At 40.6% G+C, this 14,734-nt stretch overlaps 2 protein-coding genes across 5 annotated transcripts in view; one reads left to right on the top strand and one right to left on the bottom strand.

Moving 5' to 3' along the window:
* PLAA (phospholipase A2 activating protein) overlaps positions 1–7,773 on the bottom strand; it is a 37,335-nt gene extending 29,562 nt beyond the window's left edge. The window contains exons 1-2 of one of the 2 annotated variants that reach the window (XM_061132757.1): positions 7,442–7,773; positions 348–541 (exon numbers count right to left, since the gene is read on the bottom strand). In XM_061132757.1, coding sequence (XP_060988740.1) covers positions 348–541; positions 7,442–7,590 — 343 coding nt within the window. In that variant the 5' untranslated portion in view covers positions 7,591–7,773. The remainder of the gene's footprint in view (positions 1–347; positions 542–7,441) is intronic. The other variant, XM_061132758.1, reaches the window with a different exon arrangement.
* Positions 7,774–9,777: 2,004 nt separating this feature from the next.
* IFT74 (intraflagellar transport 74) overlaps positions 9,778–14,734 on the top strand; it is a 97,355-nt gene continuing 92,398 nt past the window's right edge. For 2 of the 3 annotated variants that reach the window (XM_061132266.1, XM_061132267.1), the window contains exon 1: positions 9,878–10,070. The gene's annotated coding sequence lies outside the window, so the exon portion shown is untranslated. Of the gene's footprint in view, positions 10,071–14,734 lie in introns of all 3 variants that reach the window. The other variant, XM_061132268.1, reaches the window with a different exon arrangement.

The following is a 14,734-nucleotide window of genomic DNA, read 5'->3' as shown; positions in this document are numbered from 1 at the left end:
AGAAATAACAGTCCAAAGATAAAGGAAGTGCTCTCAGTTTTCCCAAGTGAATTCCTTGCGAAAGAAAGTTGAAGAACCAAAATTATAAAGCATATAAAACTATAATCTCTTTCTTTTATAAATGAAATCTTTGCTTTTTACATATATAGGTATGTCAGCCCTTACTTATAACAGTAAGTCTGTAACAGAATTTATAGAACAATGATGATTCAAAAGGTTTTCTGTATCAAGCCACAGTGATAGGTAAAAATAATAATTAAAAAACTAGGGAAAGCAGATAATAAGAATTTTATCTTCAAAAAGATGACATTTATTCAAACATAAAAATGCCAAAGTGTTACACTCACCAGTGTTTTTGTGACCTTTTAGTACATAAAGTGGTGCTGGACTCTCAAGAGAAAAAATGCAAATATTGTGGTCATTTCCTCCAGTGGCGATTAGTCCATGAGGGTACACGTCACTTGAAGGTATGATGCATACACAAGAGACAAAATTGGAGTGGCCACTCATACAGTGCATTTCTGTAAAACCCCTGTTAGGACTGGAAAGACATGACAGTTAACAAGATATACATTGGTCCCCTTACTTTATTTCTACTTATCAGCCGTTGTTACCCTAAGGAATCTCGAGTGAAGTGAAACATTCATGCAACTGGGATAATGGAATCTACTATCAATAAGCCTAAAACCACTGAGGACCTTTTCATACTATGAAACATTAACTTAGTATCCATTAGTATGGTGTGTGTATGTAAGTAGCTAGACTATCACATTCAATATGTGAACTAAAGGGACTAATACAGGGATATATAAATGACTGCTCTAGGGACACAGGATAATAATTACTGATTAGAATAATTACCAAATTGTTTTACATATCATTCACTTGGCATCACTGCCTTACATAACAAGACAAACAACAGATATATATACCACGTGGAAGGCAATAAATTAGCTGCTGAGGGGAATTAAAGAATTATATTTCTGACTCAAGTTAAATCAAGGAGTTTGTGGTCCAGCTAAAGGAGATAACACAAGTGTACATAAAGAGGGAAGAGTCCTAGATACATACTGCACACACACTTGTCTATATTCATTCCTTTTCCAAACACCATTACAACAATACATATTGTTTTGTATAATGCATATTTTGTTTCTATCTATGTTTATTTTAAGAAAGGCATTAAACCCACAAGGTCAGAGAGAATAAGAAAAAAAAGGAACAATTATAACATTGAATACTGAAAACTGAAAGAAATGTAGTAACAGCCTTAGTATACTTGAATAAAATGAGTTCTAAGCAGGAACAGGGAAAGTAAGAGGCCCAATTTACCAATGAACCCTCAAAAGGCTCAAGAATGAGCACCACTACGTATCTCTAGGAAATGGGGACCAAAAAAGGTAGGAACTAGAATTAGGAAAGCTAGTTCAAAGTCTTCAGAGTCACAAGTGGAATCATTTCAAAAAATCTTCAAAGGAAGGTATTTGGTAGTAGTTACTCTTTTTTTTCTCCAAATCTTTTCTTTTTTAAATATTTAATTTTAAATTAGAGGATAATTACCTTATGATGATATTGTGGTGTTTCTGCCATACATTAACATGAATTGGCCATAGGTATACACATGTAGTAGGAGCTATTTTTAACTTGTCTATTTTGGTGTGGTTTTTTCAAAATGTGGTTTCAGAAACCATTTTATCAGTTAAGTCTAAAGAAATGTAAAAGATAAGACGTCTCTAAAAGTCTGTATTATACAAAGTACTAAATCTATCTAAACGTGTCCCTTAGCACGCTCTAGTATCAATGTTTGTGTGCAGTGTTCCGTGAAGCTCTTGGCAGAATCCAGACTTGGTTCTTCTTTTCATCTTCCTAAGTTTGCAGCACAGTATTCTACATGGTAATCACTAAGTACTTCTTGAATCAGTGGGGAGAGAAAAAAAAATGCATACAGCATCAAGGAGAAAAACAAAACACAAAACTGCCCCTTGTACCCAGCAAAAGCTTGAAGTTTTTTCTGCAGAAAAGTCTTTGGCTGGAAGGAGAGGGTGGTGACACAAGCCACAGTTGAGCCTTGGGGTATGGTGGCACATGGGTGAAAAATCCACCTGTGATGCAGAAGACCTGGGTCAGCAAGATCCCCTGGAAGAGGAAATGACAACGCATTCCAGTATTCTTCCCTGGAGAATCCCATGGACAGAAGAGCCTGGAGGGCTATGATCCACAGGGTCACAGAGTCAACACAACTGAACACACACACACCCTAATACTAAGCACAGAATAAGAATTACTAGACATTTGGGGGTAATATAGTGACCAAAACCAACAGGGAGGGGAAATAACCAATTTAGAGGAAACAGATCACTCAGGGAGAAAATAACTTAAAAAAAAAAAAAAAAAAAAATCAGCATTAGCATCCTTAGAGATATAAGATATTGCAACCATGAAACAAAAACATAATTTCACAAAAAGTCAAGGCAATTTCTGAGAAAGTATAGTAGAGAGAGAGAGAAAAAAAGAGATACACAGAGAGAAATAAAAAAGCAATTTAGAAACAAGTTCAATATATGAATAAAAAGTTCCACAAAAGAAGTGGGAGAAAATGGAGACGATGAAACCAAAGAATTTAAGAAAATGTTCCAGAACTTATGGATATAAGTTTTCACATTCAGAGGCCACATTTAATGAACCTGAAAAATGAATGAAGATAGACTGTCTTCCAGAGAGAAAAAAATAATAGGTCAAGAGTCACAATGACTTCAGACTTACTGTAACACAATGAATACAATGGAATAATGGCTTCAAAATTCTGAAGAAAAATTATTTGGAAATTACAATGCTACAAACTTTTAAACTATTACTCAAGTAGCTAGGCAAGATAAAATCATTTTCCAAATGTAGGTCTTAATACACTATCACTGCACTGTATTTCAGGAAGCTCCTGGAGGATGTGTTCAATAAGTTGTCAAGGAAGAAAACCAAGAAAGTTTAAGGATAGAAGAAACCCAACAGAAGAATCCAAAAATGGCTTCTTAAGAGGACAGTGAAAGAAGATCCCAGGACTAGTTGTGCACCAGAGGCAGATGATTAGCTGAGAAAAAGAAACTGTAGAATATCCAATGTGTCTAGAGGTCTTGAAAGGAGATTTAGACGATTAGCAAACAATATAAAGTTGAATTAGTGATACATTCATAGAAAATTTAAAAAAAAACCAAAAAAAAAGACAATTATTAACTACAAGGAAATCATAAAATTGATGAGGAAAAGCTACCATAGTTTATTCCACACCTCAGGTGTAGACAGATTCTGTACAGTCACAAAATACTGATTTAGTCTAAAATTAAACTATGAGGGTCGGGGCATAGAAAGGATGCCTATTTGAGGTGGGTTGGCAGAAAGCAGAAGAGAGAGCTATAGCTATATTTTCATATTCCCTGATAAGAACTAACAGAAAACACTAAAACAGAGAACTAAACAAATGTTTAAAGAAACAGCAGTATAGCACTTTATATACAAATATGGAAGAAAAATTAAAAAATAAGCCATTAAAAGACATGAAAATTTTGCCTCCAAGAAAAGGGAATTGTGGCTTGGAGGGTAGAAAGTAATGGCTCTAATTTCTTAATAAACTCCACCTGACTAAGGACCCAAGTGCTGAGTAAGCATGAGGGAGAAGTTACTCCAGCCTTGGCATGGTCAGGTAAGATTTAATGAATGAGGCGGAATCTGAAGTTGGAGTCTTTCAAACATGGATAGTTTTCAAAAGGCAAAGCAATCACTGGTGTGATAGACTTGGGAAATCCAGTTTACTGTGAGGTGGGCTTCCAGAGGGTTGGAGCCATCTGCAATAATGGCATGTTGACTGGTTCAGGTCAATGTACAACCAAAAAATAAAGTCTCCAATCTGAAGCACCTTCAGAAGGCCTGGAGGCTTTCTGGGTTTTCAGAGGGTCCTTGTGAAAGATGAGGTATCTGATTTAGTCCACACTAGAACTATTTTGCCTCCTTGAAACTAACGTTCCCCTTCTTTACCAGTCCATCCCTACATTATCCGCCCTAATCCAGAACCCTATCAACAATGCACATGAGAAAACGAAAATGTGTACTCGCTGGCTCCAAACGTTTTACTGCACTTTACTAACTTCATTAATATCCTATGAAATAAACAGAAATTGTCAGGATGTTAGCCTTGAGGACACTTTTCATGACACTAAAGGTATGGCTGAGACACTAGTTCTGCTGCCTAAAGAGTGACTATGAGATACTCTACCATAGCAGTTGGAACTGAGAGGAAAACCACCTTATCACACCAATCCCACTTTTGAGCCCTGTGCCTGGAAATACTCAATCAGTGTTAGTTGAAAACCACATAAATTCTAAAAAACAAAACCAAAAGACAATATGAATTGAGTGAGAAGAACTAGTTATTAAAGAGAAGATCACTTCAGCTCAAAGTTCCTCATGTTTTTGTGATCCAGTGATTTAAGCTCTCAGCAATCGAGCACAATCCTATAAAACATGTGAAAGTTTAAGGATTCAGCTATTCAACAGATTTCAACTAATACAACAAGCATTCTTTAATTACTCCTTATTGCGGCATTGTTAACCTACTGGGCATGTGCTTCTACTGAATTCAACGTTAAATGCAGAAGTTTAGTCAGTAATTTGTACTCAAATACACAAGAAGTTACATATCAGTGTTACCAAGCGGTTTGGAATATCATAAATCTCGAACAGTTAGAGAAGACCTGATCCAGCTCAATAAAGGAGTTTGCTCTATAAATCCCTAATTTTTCTTGGCTGCATGACTGCAAAAGCCTCTAAACAGATCTCTTTCCACATTCATCCCTTTGCAATTCATTCTCCACATGAAGCTAGCAGAAACTTCTCCACAGGTAAATCAAATCATGCTGCTCCCTGCTGAAACACTTTGGGGGCTTCTACCTACTAACTCCTTTCCTCAGCCCTCTACCAGGCATGTCCTGGCTTCTGCCAGCCTCTGAGATCTGCCTGCACTTCACAGCTCATTCCCCGAGAACACAGGGACTTTTCTCCTATTCAGTCCAGAGCTGTGTCTGCTCTTCCTACTGCCTACAGTACTCTTCCAATTGACTCACTTCCATTCCTCATTCCCTTGACTACTTCCAGCTCAGTGCTTTTTAAGAAGAAATAAAAACCCAAAACACCTTCCTCAGAGAGGCCTCCTTTTTTAACATCTCTCTCCACTCAACTCTATATTTGTTTTCTTCACAGTACACATGCCAAAGTGTAATTATTTGGTTGTTTTCTTCATCCATCTTCTCGCCCAGACTGTAGCTAAGATATATAAACATAGGAAACTTGTCTTTTTATTCTTCTTCAGGATCACAAACAAAATGGAGGCTCTCAATAAATAGTGATCATCTGAATTTATGGATGAAAATGTATGGTTTCATTGAGTGAAATATCTGATGCAAGAATTACTACATAAACTAACTCATCTAATTTTTCCCTTTCTAAAAAGAAATCTGCCTTCTAGGTCTTAAATTTCCTGTTCAGTTCAGTTCACTCAGTCGTGTCCGACTCTTTGCAACCCCATGGACCACAGCACTCCAGGCTTCCCTGTCTACCACCAACTCCTGAAGCATACTCAAACTCATGTCCATTGAGTTGGTGATGCCATCCAACCATCTCATCCTCTGTCGTCTACTTCTCCCACCTTCAATCTTTCCCAGCATCAGGGTCTTTTCGAATGAGTCAGTTCTTCACATAAGGTGGCCAAAGTATTGGAGTTTTAGCTTCAACATCAGTCCTTCCAATGAACATTCAGGACTGATTTCCTTTAGGATGGACTGGTTGGATCTCCTTGCAGTCCAAGGAACTCTCAAGAGTTCTCCAACACCACAGTTCAAAAGCATCAATTCTTCGGCACTCAGCTTTCTTTATAGTCCAATACTCTCACATGCATACATGACTACTGGAAAAACCACAGCTTTGACTAGATGGACCTTTGCTGGCAAAGTAATGTATCTGCTTTTTGATATGCTGTCTAGATTGGTCGTTAACTTTTCTTCCAAGAAGGAAGCGTCTTTTAATTTCATGGCTGCAGTCACCATCTGCAGTGATTTTGGAGCCCCCCAAAATAAAGTCTCTCACTGTTTTCATTGTTTTCCCATCTATTTGCCATGAAGTGATGGAACCAGATGCCATGATCTTAGTTTTCTGAATGTTGAGCTTTGAGCCAACTTTTTCACTCTCCTCTTTCACTTTCATCAAGAGGCTCTTCAGTTCTTCTTCACTTTCTGCATAAGTGTGGTGTCATCTGCGTATCTGAGGTTATTGATATTTCTCCTGGCAATGATGATTCCAGCTTGTGCTTCATCCAACCTGGCATTTCGCATGATGTACTCTGCATATAAGTTAAATAAGCAGGGTGACAAAATACAGCCTTGCGGTACTTCTTTTCCTATTTGGAACCAGTCTGTTGTTCCATGTCCAGTTTTAACTGTTGCTTCTGACCTGCATACAGATTTCTCAGGAGGCAAGTCAGGTATGCTGGTATTCCCATCTCTTTCAGAATTTTCCACAGTTTGTTGTGATCCACACAGTCAAAGGCTTTGGCATAGTTAATAAAGCAGAAGTAGATGTTTTTCTGGAACTCTCTTGCTTTTTCAATGATCCAGTGGATGTTGGCCATTTGATCTCTGGTTCCTCTGCCTTTTCTAAATCCATCTTGAACATCTGGAAGTTCACAGTCCAGGTACTGTTGAAGCATTTCCTGTTACAAACAGCTAAATCAGGGCTAAACCCTTGAACTTGATTAATCTCTTGAAAATCTTTTGAAGGCAGTGGGCTTTCTCTCAAGAAAACACCCTCTCCCCACATCCATAAAACAGTTGAGGAGTTTTCTCCCCTCCACTCAAGTCCATCACCTAACTAGGACTAAGAAACTCTGAGTTGGATAACGTGGAGAGGAGCCAAGGCACCTTCCTGCAATACAATTTTTGAGAACCTTAATTCTCAAATTTGAGTGAAGACTACAGAGCAAATTCTTAGTAAAGAAGAGGATTTACTTCAATCACATGCCAGATGCTTTTACACTACCTCATTAATGAGGGTGCACCTGGCATCAAAAAATTTTCAAATAGAAAACACGGGAAAATCATCGTTCACAAACTGAAGCCACAAAAAATAAAAGGCTCATCCAAGGTCACTCACTTTTTTAGTGGTCAAGTTAGGGCAAGAAAGTAGGTCTCTGTTCCCTTAACCCAGCACTCTTTTCACATGAATCTCACAGGTTTCTTACACGGCGTACCCAGAGTGCCAGTTACCTCAGAAATGGGAGGGAGCGCGGATCGCAGGGAAGGCCAGAAAGAGAGGGAAGAGGGCAGGGAGGGGGCACTCTCTTCCTGGACTCCGCAGGAAGCTTGCAGCACAATTGGGGGCTAACGGGACTCGGGGCGCTCACCTGTCTGGGACCCAGAGGCGGGTGGTGCGATCTCGGGACACGGACACAAAAGCCCCCGGTGGATAGAGGCAGCATACCAGGCCCCTCACGTCCAGCTCGTGGCCCGAGAGCGAGCAGCTCAGCCGGTACCTGCAGGCGCCGCTCGCCATGGCCCTGGTGGGTCCGGGGCCCGGGGCCGGGGCACGGCGCGAGATTGGTCAGTCGGAGAGGCCGGGCGAGCGGCTGGAGAGCGCCTGCAGGTGAGGGACGCCGGGCCCGGAAGAGCCCAAAGGCCGGTGCGGAAGGGCGGCAGGGAAGGGGCGCGCCGAGCGGGCCGAGTGACACAGCAACCCTGACATGCACACCGGAATTCATCATCGGCCTCAGCCCGCCATGACGCAGAGTGTGTGCGTCCTGACTGCTGAGGCCAACGCGGAGGCGACGGTCGCTTGGACCGCCAGCGAGGAAGAAATACCACCGCCGGCCTCTCTGTCTGGGCGCCCGAATCTGGTTCTTTTCTGAGCCTGAATCCTCTCCGAGCCCTGGCTGAGCTTTTTATTTCGATACCGGATATGGTCCGAACTACAAATCCCACAATGCCACGCGTAAGCGGGGCGTGAGTCCCAGGAGCGCCAAATCCGGGTATTTTAAATTTTGGTCCGCCTGGCTAAGTGAGTTCGCTTCACGTGTTGTCTTGGGAGCAATATTACTCCGATTTCCCCAAACTCGGCGTAGTCTCCTGAGGTTTTTTGTTTGTTTGTTTTTGTTTTTTTAAATCTAAGACGAGAGATCTTGGAACTAAATTGGAGACAATCACTTGCCTTAAATTCTGAGAATACTAAACTGGGTTCTTGGTACTTTAGAGAAAGTTTTGTTTTTTAAGATTTTCTCTCAAACTGTCACAGCTCTATACAAATGGCAAATGTTGGGTCTCCCTTATGTCTGAAAACACCGACGGAAAAGGCACGTCAGTAGCTTCTCTATGAGACCATATAAAATAGTTGGACGTTAGAAGTTGAAGGTTTTTCTTTCTACCGTTTCTGCTGGGGCTCTGTAGTAAAAGATTAAGAAGATTACGTTTTAAGAAGAGACGTTTTTTGTTTTTGTTGTTGTTGTTACATGTATTATATATACAAAGAAATTAAGAGATGAATAGCTCGGTGACTAAAGTTTGGGCTTATACAGCATCTTAACAAAGGAACGATAAGTTTCTACACAAGTGGTAAAAGGACTCTTTAGAGGTAGCATTATGGGAAGGCAATTACATGGGAAACTAACAGTAAAGGCTGGTTAATTGTTTTTAGTAGATTCCTCTGGTGCCGTCTCCAGGCTGATAAAGGTCTCCAATGATTAACTTTTGGCCTTCCTGTTTAAGAAGCAAGAAAAGGAGACTTTGAAAGTTTATGTTCTGTTTTTACGCAAATAGTGGAATGGAGAGCTTTTCTTGTATCTACATCTTTTCAATTGCCTTCCACTCAAAATAAGCCTTTTACCAATGTGGCATACTTTGGGATGGCAAATTCTACTTCCTTTCACTAAAGTGACCCTAAAGACAACAAATGACCACTACAAATATGTTGATCTCAAGTGGAGTAATTACACGAAAATGCTTTACAAACTTTGAGAACTCAGTCACAGAACATTATTTCATTTTGTATTGCACAGATTTTAACCTACTTGAAGGTAGGCATACAACAGTAAACCTGGACATAGTGTATGCAAGATGGAAAGTGTGAAAATGTTAAAAGTTATATATATATATATACACACACACATATATAAAATTAGAGCTCCCGTCACATTTAAGCTGACTATAGGAAAATTGGAAAAAAACAAACTTAAAGTTCCTTTTATTAGAGAAGTAGGATTTGAGACGACGTAGTTCTCATTTTTCTTAATTAAAAAAAATTGAAAATAAAATAATTCTTTTAAGCCAATTCGCTTTAAATTCAGCCCTCCTCGCAGAATCACTGTGAAAGGAAGCCTAAAGGTATAAAAGCCTTCAATGAAGTGAGAACATGCTACCAGAATCGCATCGAGACTTAATGCTGTATCATATGTGTTGCGTTCCTTTCTTCTAATAAAAAGGAAACTACCGCTAATTAGAAGACTGTACCACGAATGCTGCCTACCACGGAATAACTTGAAATAAAAAGTCTGACGGAGTACAAATGACGTTACACAGCGATATAATAAAACTCGCTAGAGTGAGTTCACGTCAGGTACACAATCAGAGAGATTATTCTGATTAGAAAGCAAATCAGTTTCCAAATAAAATATTCATTCCTAGCCAAAACGCCGTTTTCCATCTCCTCCAGAAAAGCTCGGATCTACTGAGGAAACGAACGTTAGCCGTCAAATATCGCGAGAACATTTCACTCTCGCGTCACTGAGCGGAGGCTGAGGATTGGCCAATCCGATGGAGGCACCCCGCCCCCTGTTGCCGGGCGACGAAAAGGCTCGCGGCTACCAGAGATTAGGCTTTGAGGGCCTAGGAAAGCTGCACGAAGGTGAGCGCGGCCTTTCCAGTTAGGCGGCGGGTTCGCGGGCCCTACCGGTGGGCTACGCGGTGGTGGAGGGCTCACAAGAAGTTCGAGTGCCCCTGGGTGGTGCGACCTCGCTCCTTTCGCACCCCTCAGCGCCGGCTGAGGTGAGAAATCCCCGGTCCCAACTTTTTCCTTGCCTCCGTTACTGGTTGTCTTAGCTTGGACGATGCTGATGCGCTTCAAACAAAATAAACCCGGCTCTTAGGAGTTCTCCTCCAGCCCGACGCCGGGCTAAGGAAGGCCAATTTTTAGTCCTGCAGAACATGAGAAAAGATTTTCTCACACAGTCCCCTAAGCAGACCTGCCAGGGGACCAGAGGGAACGACCCGAGCGCCTCAGAAAATTAACTGTGGTCTGAGTTTTACTCGAAGTAATAATAGCTGTCTGTCTGTTGGTCATAGCAGAAGGGACTTAGCAACTTTCCGCTTCTTCAAAATATATTAAAATGGTTGGTTTGGGGAGGATAATGATTGGGATAATAATTAGGAGTCAGGTATTTCAGTATCTGAAATCGTCACAAAGACTGCAAGCTGGAGCTCTCGCCAGACTACAGTAAAAAAACACGCCCTGAGGGTGTACGGCTGGTAACTGTCGGAGCTCCGTTAGTATCCCTCGTCTTTCTGGGACCTCTCTGGTTGTGTGAATAACCCCTTAGATTATGCGAATATTTGAAAGACTAACCCCGGAGTTAGTGGCCTGTTTGTTACTAGTGCTCCTCCCTTGTATTTTACCCCGTGGAACTGATCAAATGTTAACTAAATTTTTTCCCGCTGTAATAAAGCAGTGGCAAAGAAAATGGGGTGGAATTCTATGTATTGTCCGTTTTCTTAAAGTTTTCAGGAAAGCTAGAGTAACCCCAACTATTTTTGCTGAATAAAGGAAGGTTTATTGTCTTAACTTTCTCTGAGAGAAAACCGTTTTGTTTTGTTTTCTTTTCCCTTGCCACTGCTTTAGTTCCAACACCAGGGATGGAACTGGTGCCCCCTGTAGTGGAAGCACAGAGAGTTGTGGACTGCTAGGGAAGTCCGTGGTAGAAACTGTTTGGACCATAGACCTCGTCTGCCTTTGAAAAAGTCGTTTTATAAAACTTACTTTTCCATTTGAAATAATAGTAATAATTCTGTTACTTTGTCCGAAGAGTTCAAAATGGCCAGAAAATAGAATCACGGAGCTAGTTGGAATGGGATGATTCTAAGTCTGCTGTGAACATATTAAATATAAAGTAATAATGGGATATCTGAATAGAAATCCACCTCCCCCCCAGTAGTTGAAAACTCAGAATTGGTGTCCAGTTTTAAGGACAGAACTGGAGATACTGATTTGTGAGTCATCAACCTAAGTAGAATTAAATGAAAACAAAATATTATGGAGAGGAGAGAAACCATTCCAGGATTGATCATGAATAATGCCAAGGAAACGCAGAGAAGTACTGGGCAGGGGCTACAGAAACTGAGAAGCCATTTTGGTTTAAGAAGTGATTTGTTTTCTTTTTGATAATTGAGTAAATTTTTGTAGCTGGATTTTGTAGGTGGCAGTGCCTTCATGTGGAAGGAAATTCAGAAGGTACCAAAAAAAAAAAAAAAGTTTTTGCCTGGCACTGAGATTAATGCTGGGGATGTAAAAATGAATAAGATCCAGGTCTTGCCTTCAAGGTGGAGAAGTATTTAAGCAGATTGGTGTGATAGGTCCTGGGATAGATATGTGTACAGATGCATAGTAGCAGTTCAGACAGCCCTGTAAATTCAAATTGAAGAAGGTTAGGGTGGTTATTTGGTGAAGGCAATGGCAACCCACTCCAGTACTCTTGCCTGGAAAATCCCATGGATGGAGGAGCCTGGTGGGCTGCAGTCCATGGAGTCGCTAAGAGTCGGACACGACTGAGCGACTTCACTTTCACTTTTCCCTTTCATGCACTGGAGAAGGAAATGGCAACCCACTCCAGTATTCTTGCCTGGAGAATCCCACGGACGGGGAAGCCTGGTGGGCTGCTGTCTGTGGGGTCGCACAGAGTCGGACATGACTGAAGCGACTTAGCAGCAGCAGCAGCAGCAGCAGCAGGGTGGTTATGAACTGGTGGTTGATGGATTCCTAGGGAGTATAACAGGCAAGTTGTGTGTTACACAAGGGACAAGTCAGGAGGCCAATATAATAATCTACTTGAGTCCATGAGGCTCTGAACAGTACTATAGCAATGGAGAGGAAGTTATATTTTAAACATTTAGAAATAAAAGTAGGATTATGTGGTTAGCCATGGGAAATGAGGGAGAGGGAGAAATCAAGGACTAAATTTCTGGCTTGTGTGATTAGGAGGTATACCAGGGGGAAGAATAAATTCAGGAGAGATGACAGTGAGTTTACATTTCATTTGTTTTGAAATGTTGATACTATATTGAAGTAAAAATGGCAAGTAAATTATTTGGATATAAACACCTCAGGGGGAGTGTGAGGAGTCAGGACTAGAGATTCAGTATTGTGAGTCATCAGCTTATTAATCGCTCAAACCCTGAGTATAGATGAGGTGGATCAATGAGATGGTAGAGAGGAAAAAGAAAAATAGGCTGGTTCATATCTTGAGAAATGCAACAATAGGGGCAGGTAGAATAAGATGAAGGAGACTGAAAGAGTAGAAACAGAAGAGGGGAGTATCCCGGAGATGGTTGCGATATTTTAGAATTTGCCTGTGTAGAAAAAGAATATATACGACAGAATTAAAGGTGGTTTCAGGATCAAGAAATTAGTTTTTAGGGTTAGGAAAGAATGGAACATGACACCAGACTCAAAGAAAGGAAGAAGTTTAGACATAGTCAGTCAGTCAGTTCAGTTGTTCAGTCGTGTGCGACTCTTTGCGATCCCATGGACAGCAGCACACCAGGTTTCCCTGTCCATCACCAACTCCTGGAGCCTGCTCAAACTCAAGTCCGTCGAGTCGGTGATGCCATCCAACCATCTCTTCCTCTGTTGTCCCCTTCTCAGGAGCTGGATAATGCTCCGAAGGAGCTTGGGGCAGGGGTTAGGGAGAAGGAGCTTGGCAAGAAGAGGGAAGCTAATGTCCCAGAGGGGTGGGATTAAGAGGATAAATCGGAATAGAGATTGATCTTGAATGAGAGAAGTCATGGCTATTGAGATTGGAAGGCAGCATTTATATAGGTAAGTTGATTTGCTCCAAATATGATGGTTTTCACATCTTAATTTTCTTAATTATGAAATTGAGTCATCTGCTGAGAGAGGTAGGAGTAGAAAAGTTGTTAAGAATCGCAATCATCAAGGACAGAGTAGCTTATCAAGGATAAATAAAATAATTTCAGAGATATGAAGATCCATCTAAATTTGGTGACTATGACTTTGCAGTTCTCCAGTCTTTACAGCTGTGAGATTTCCATCAATGGTGTTCCACAGTCCAGGTTGAATGTAGAGAATAGTCTCTGATTTGTGAAGTGGGTTGAAGAAGTGTTCAAGGATGTAAATTAGTTGATGGTGCTCATGAGACAGTAATTTAATGTTGAGAAGAAAAGGAATCCTTGAAAATGACCATCATGGTCACTAATGGCTTCTTCATTGGGGATTTCAGTGGACATTTCAGTGTTCATCTTACTTGAATTCCCAGAAGAAAATGTCATGGCTGACCATTCTTGCCTTCTCTTGGCATCTCTGACACACACTCCTGGCTTTTCTGTTAGCTTTCTTAGTCTTTGTTTTCAGTCTCTTATACAAGCTTTCCCTCTTCTGTGCAACCTGTATATATTTACATTCTTCAGGCCAGAGTCTTAGGTACTCTTTTTCTCCATATTCTCTCTCTAGTTCAGAATCTTTAAAACTCTTTTGAACATTATGCATAATAGGACATATATCTTACATTATAGACCCGTATACATGTATGTGTAAATTTACACAAATGTAACTGAAACAAAAATTTAATGAAACAGTACCCTTCCTATGTGCAGTGAAACCTCTTAGATCTTCTGTTTTATTTCATATTTAACTCAAATTGGTCATAACCCTCTAAGTTGTTTTTATAAGCTACTAATAGATTATGACCATAATTTTAAAATGCTATTTTAAATAGTCAAAACTTTGAATGATATTTTATTCTGCTGAGTACAGGAGGGGGCTGATAAACTAGGAGAGAATGAATAAAGGGAATAGTTTAAGGGGAGGTGTTCAGTTCAGTGGCTCAGTCTTGTCCGACTCTTTGTGACCCCATGAACCGCAGCACGCCAGGTGTCCCTGCCCATTACCAACTGTCGGAGTCTACCCAAACCCATGTCCATTGAGTCGGTGATGCCATCCAACCATCTCATCTTCTGTCATCCCCTTCTCCTCCTGCCCTCAATCTTTCCCAGCATCAAAGTCTTTTGTGAGAATAAAGGTGAGAAAAAGGTAGAAGGAGAGGAAATTAAGGCCAGAGAATAAAGTATCTCATTAAGATATTTGAGATGAAGCAATTCCAGATGATAAGCTCCAGCTCTGGCCATGGCCATGAATTAGAATTGAAATGGTTGCTGGGATTTGGGTCATGGAACTGTGAAGCTAGAATGTTACATGTTGAATCCAGTATCCATATGGAAATCATCCAGGTTGTTGATGGTACTAGAATGGAGAGACTGAACAAGATACACAAGACTTTAGTAAATATGGGGGAGAGATTAGGTGTCTCCTATATAAAAGCAACCAGAAAAGATCCAAGGCAATGTAGTTGCATTATTTGGTCCTCAATGGAAGAGAATCATGTTGTTTATTACTTTTTTTAAACTTTGAAGAATAACGTTTG

This window comes from Dama dama, chromosome 29 (genome assembly GCF_033118175.1).
Source record: "Dama dama isolate Ldn47 chromosome 29, ASM3311817v1, whole genome shotgun sequence".
NCBI classification, from domain to species: Eukaryota; Metazoa; Chordata; class Mammalia; order Artiodactyla; family Cervidae; genus Dama; species Dama dama.
Note: the sequence above shows the minus strand (reverse complement) of the source record. Positions and strands in the feature narration are given on the sequence as shown.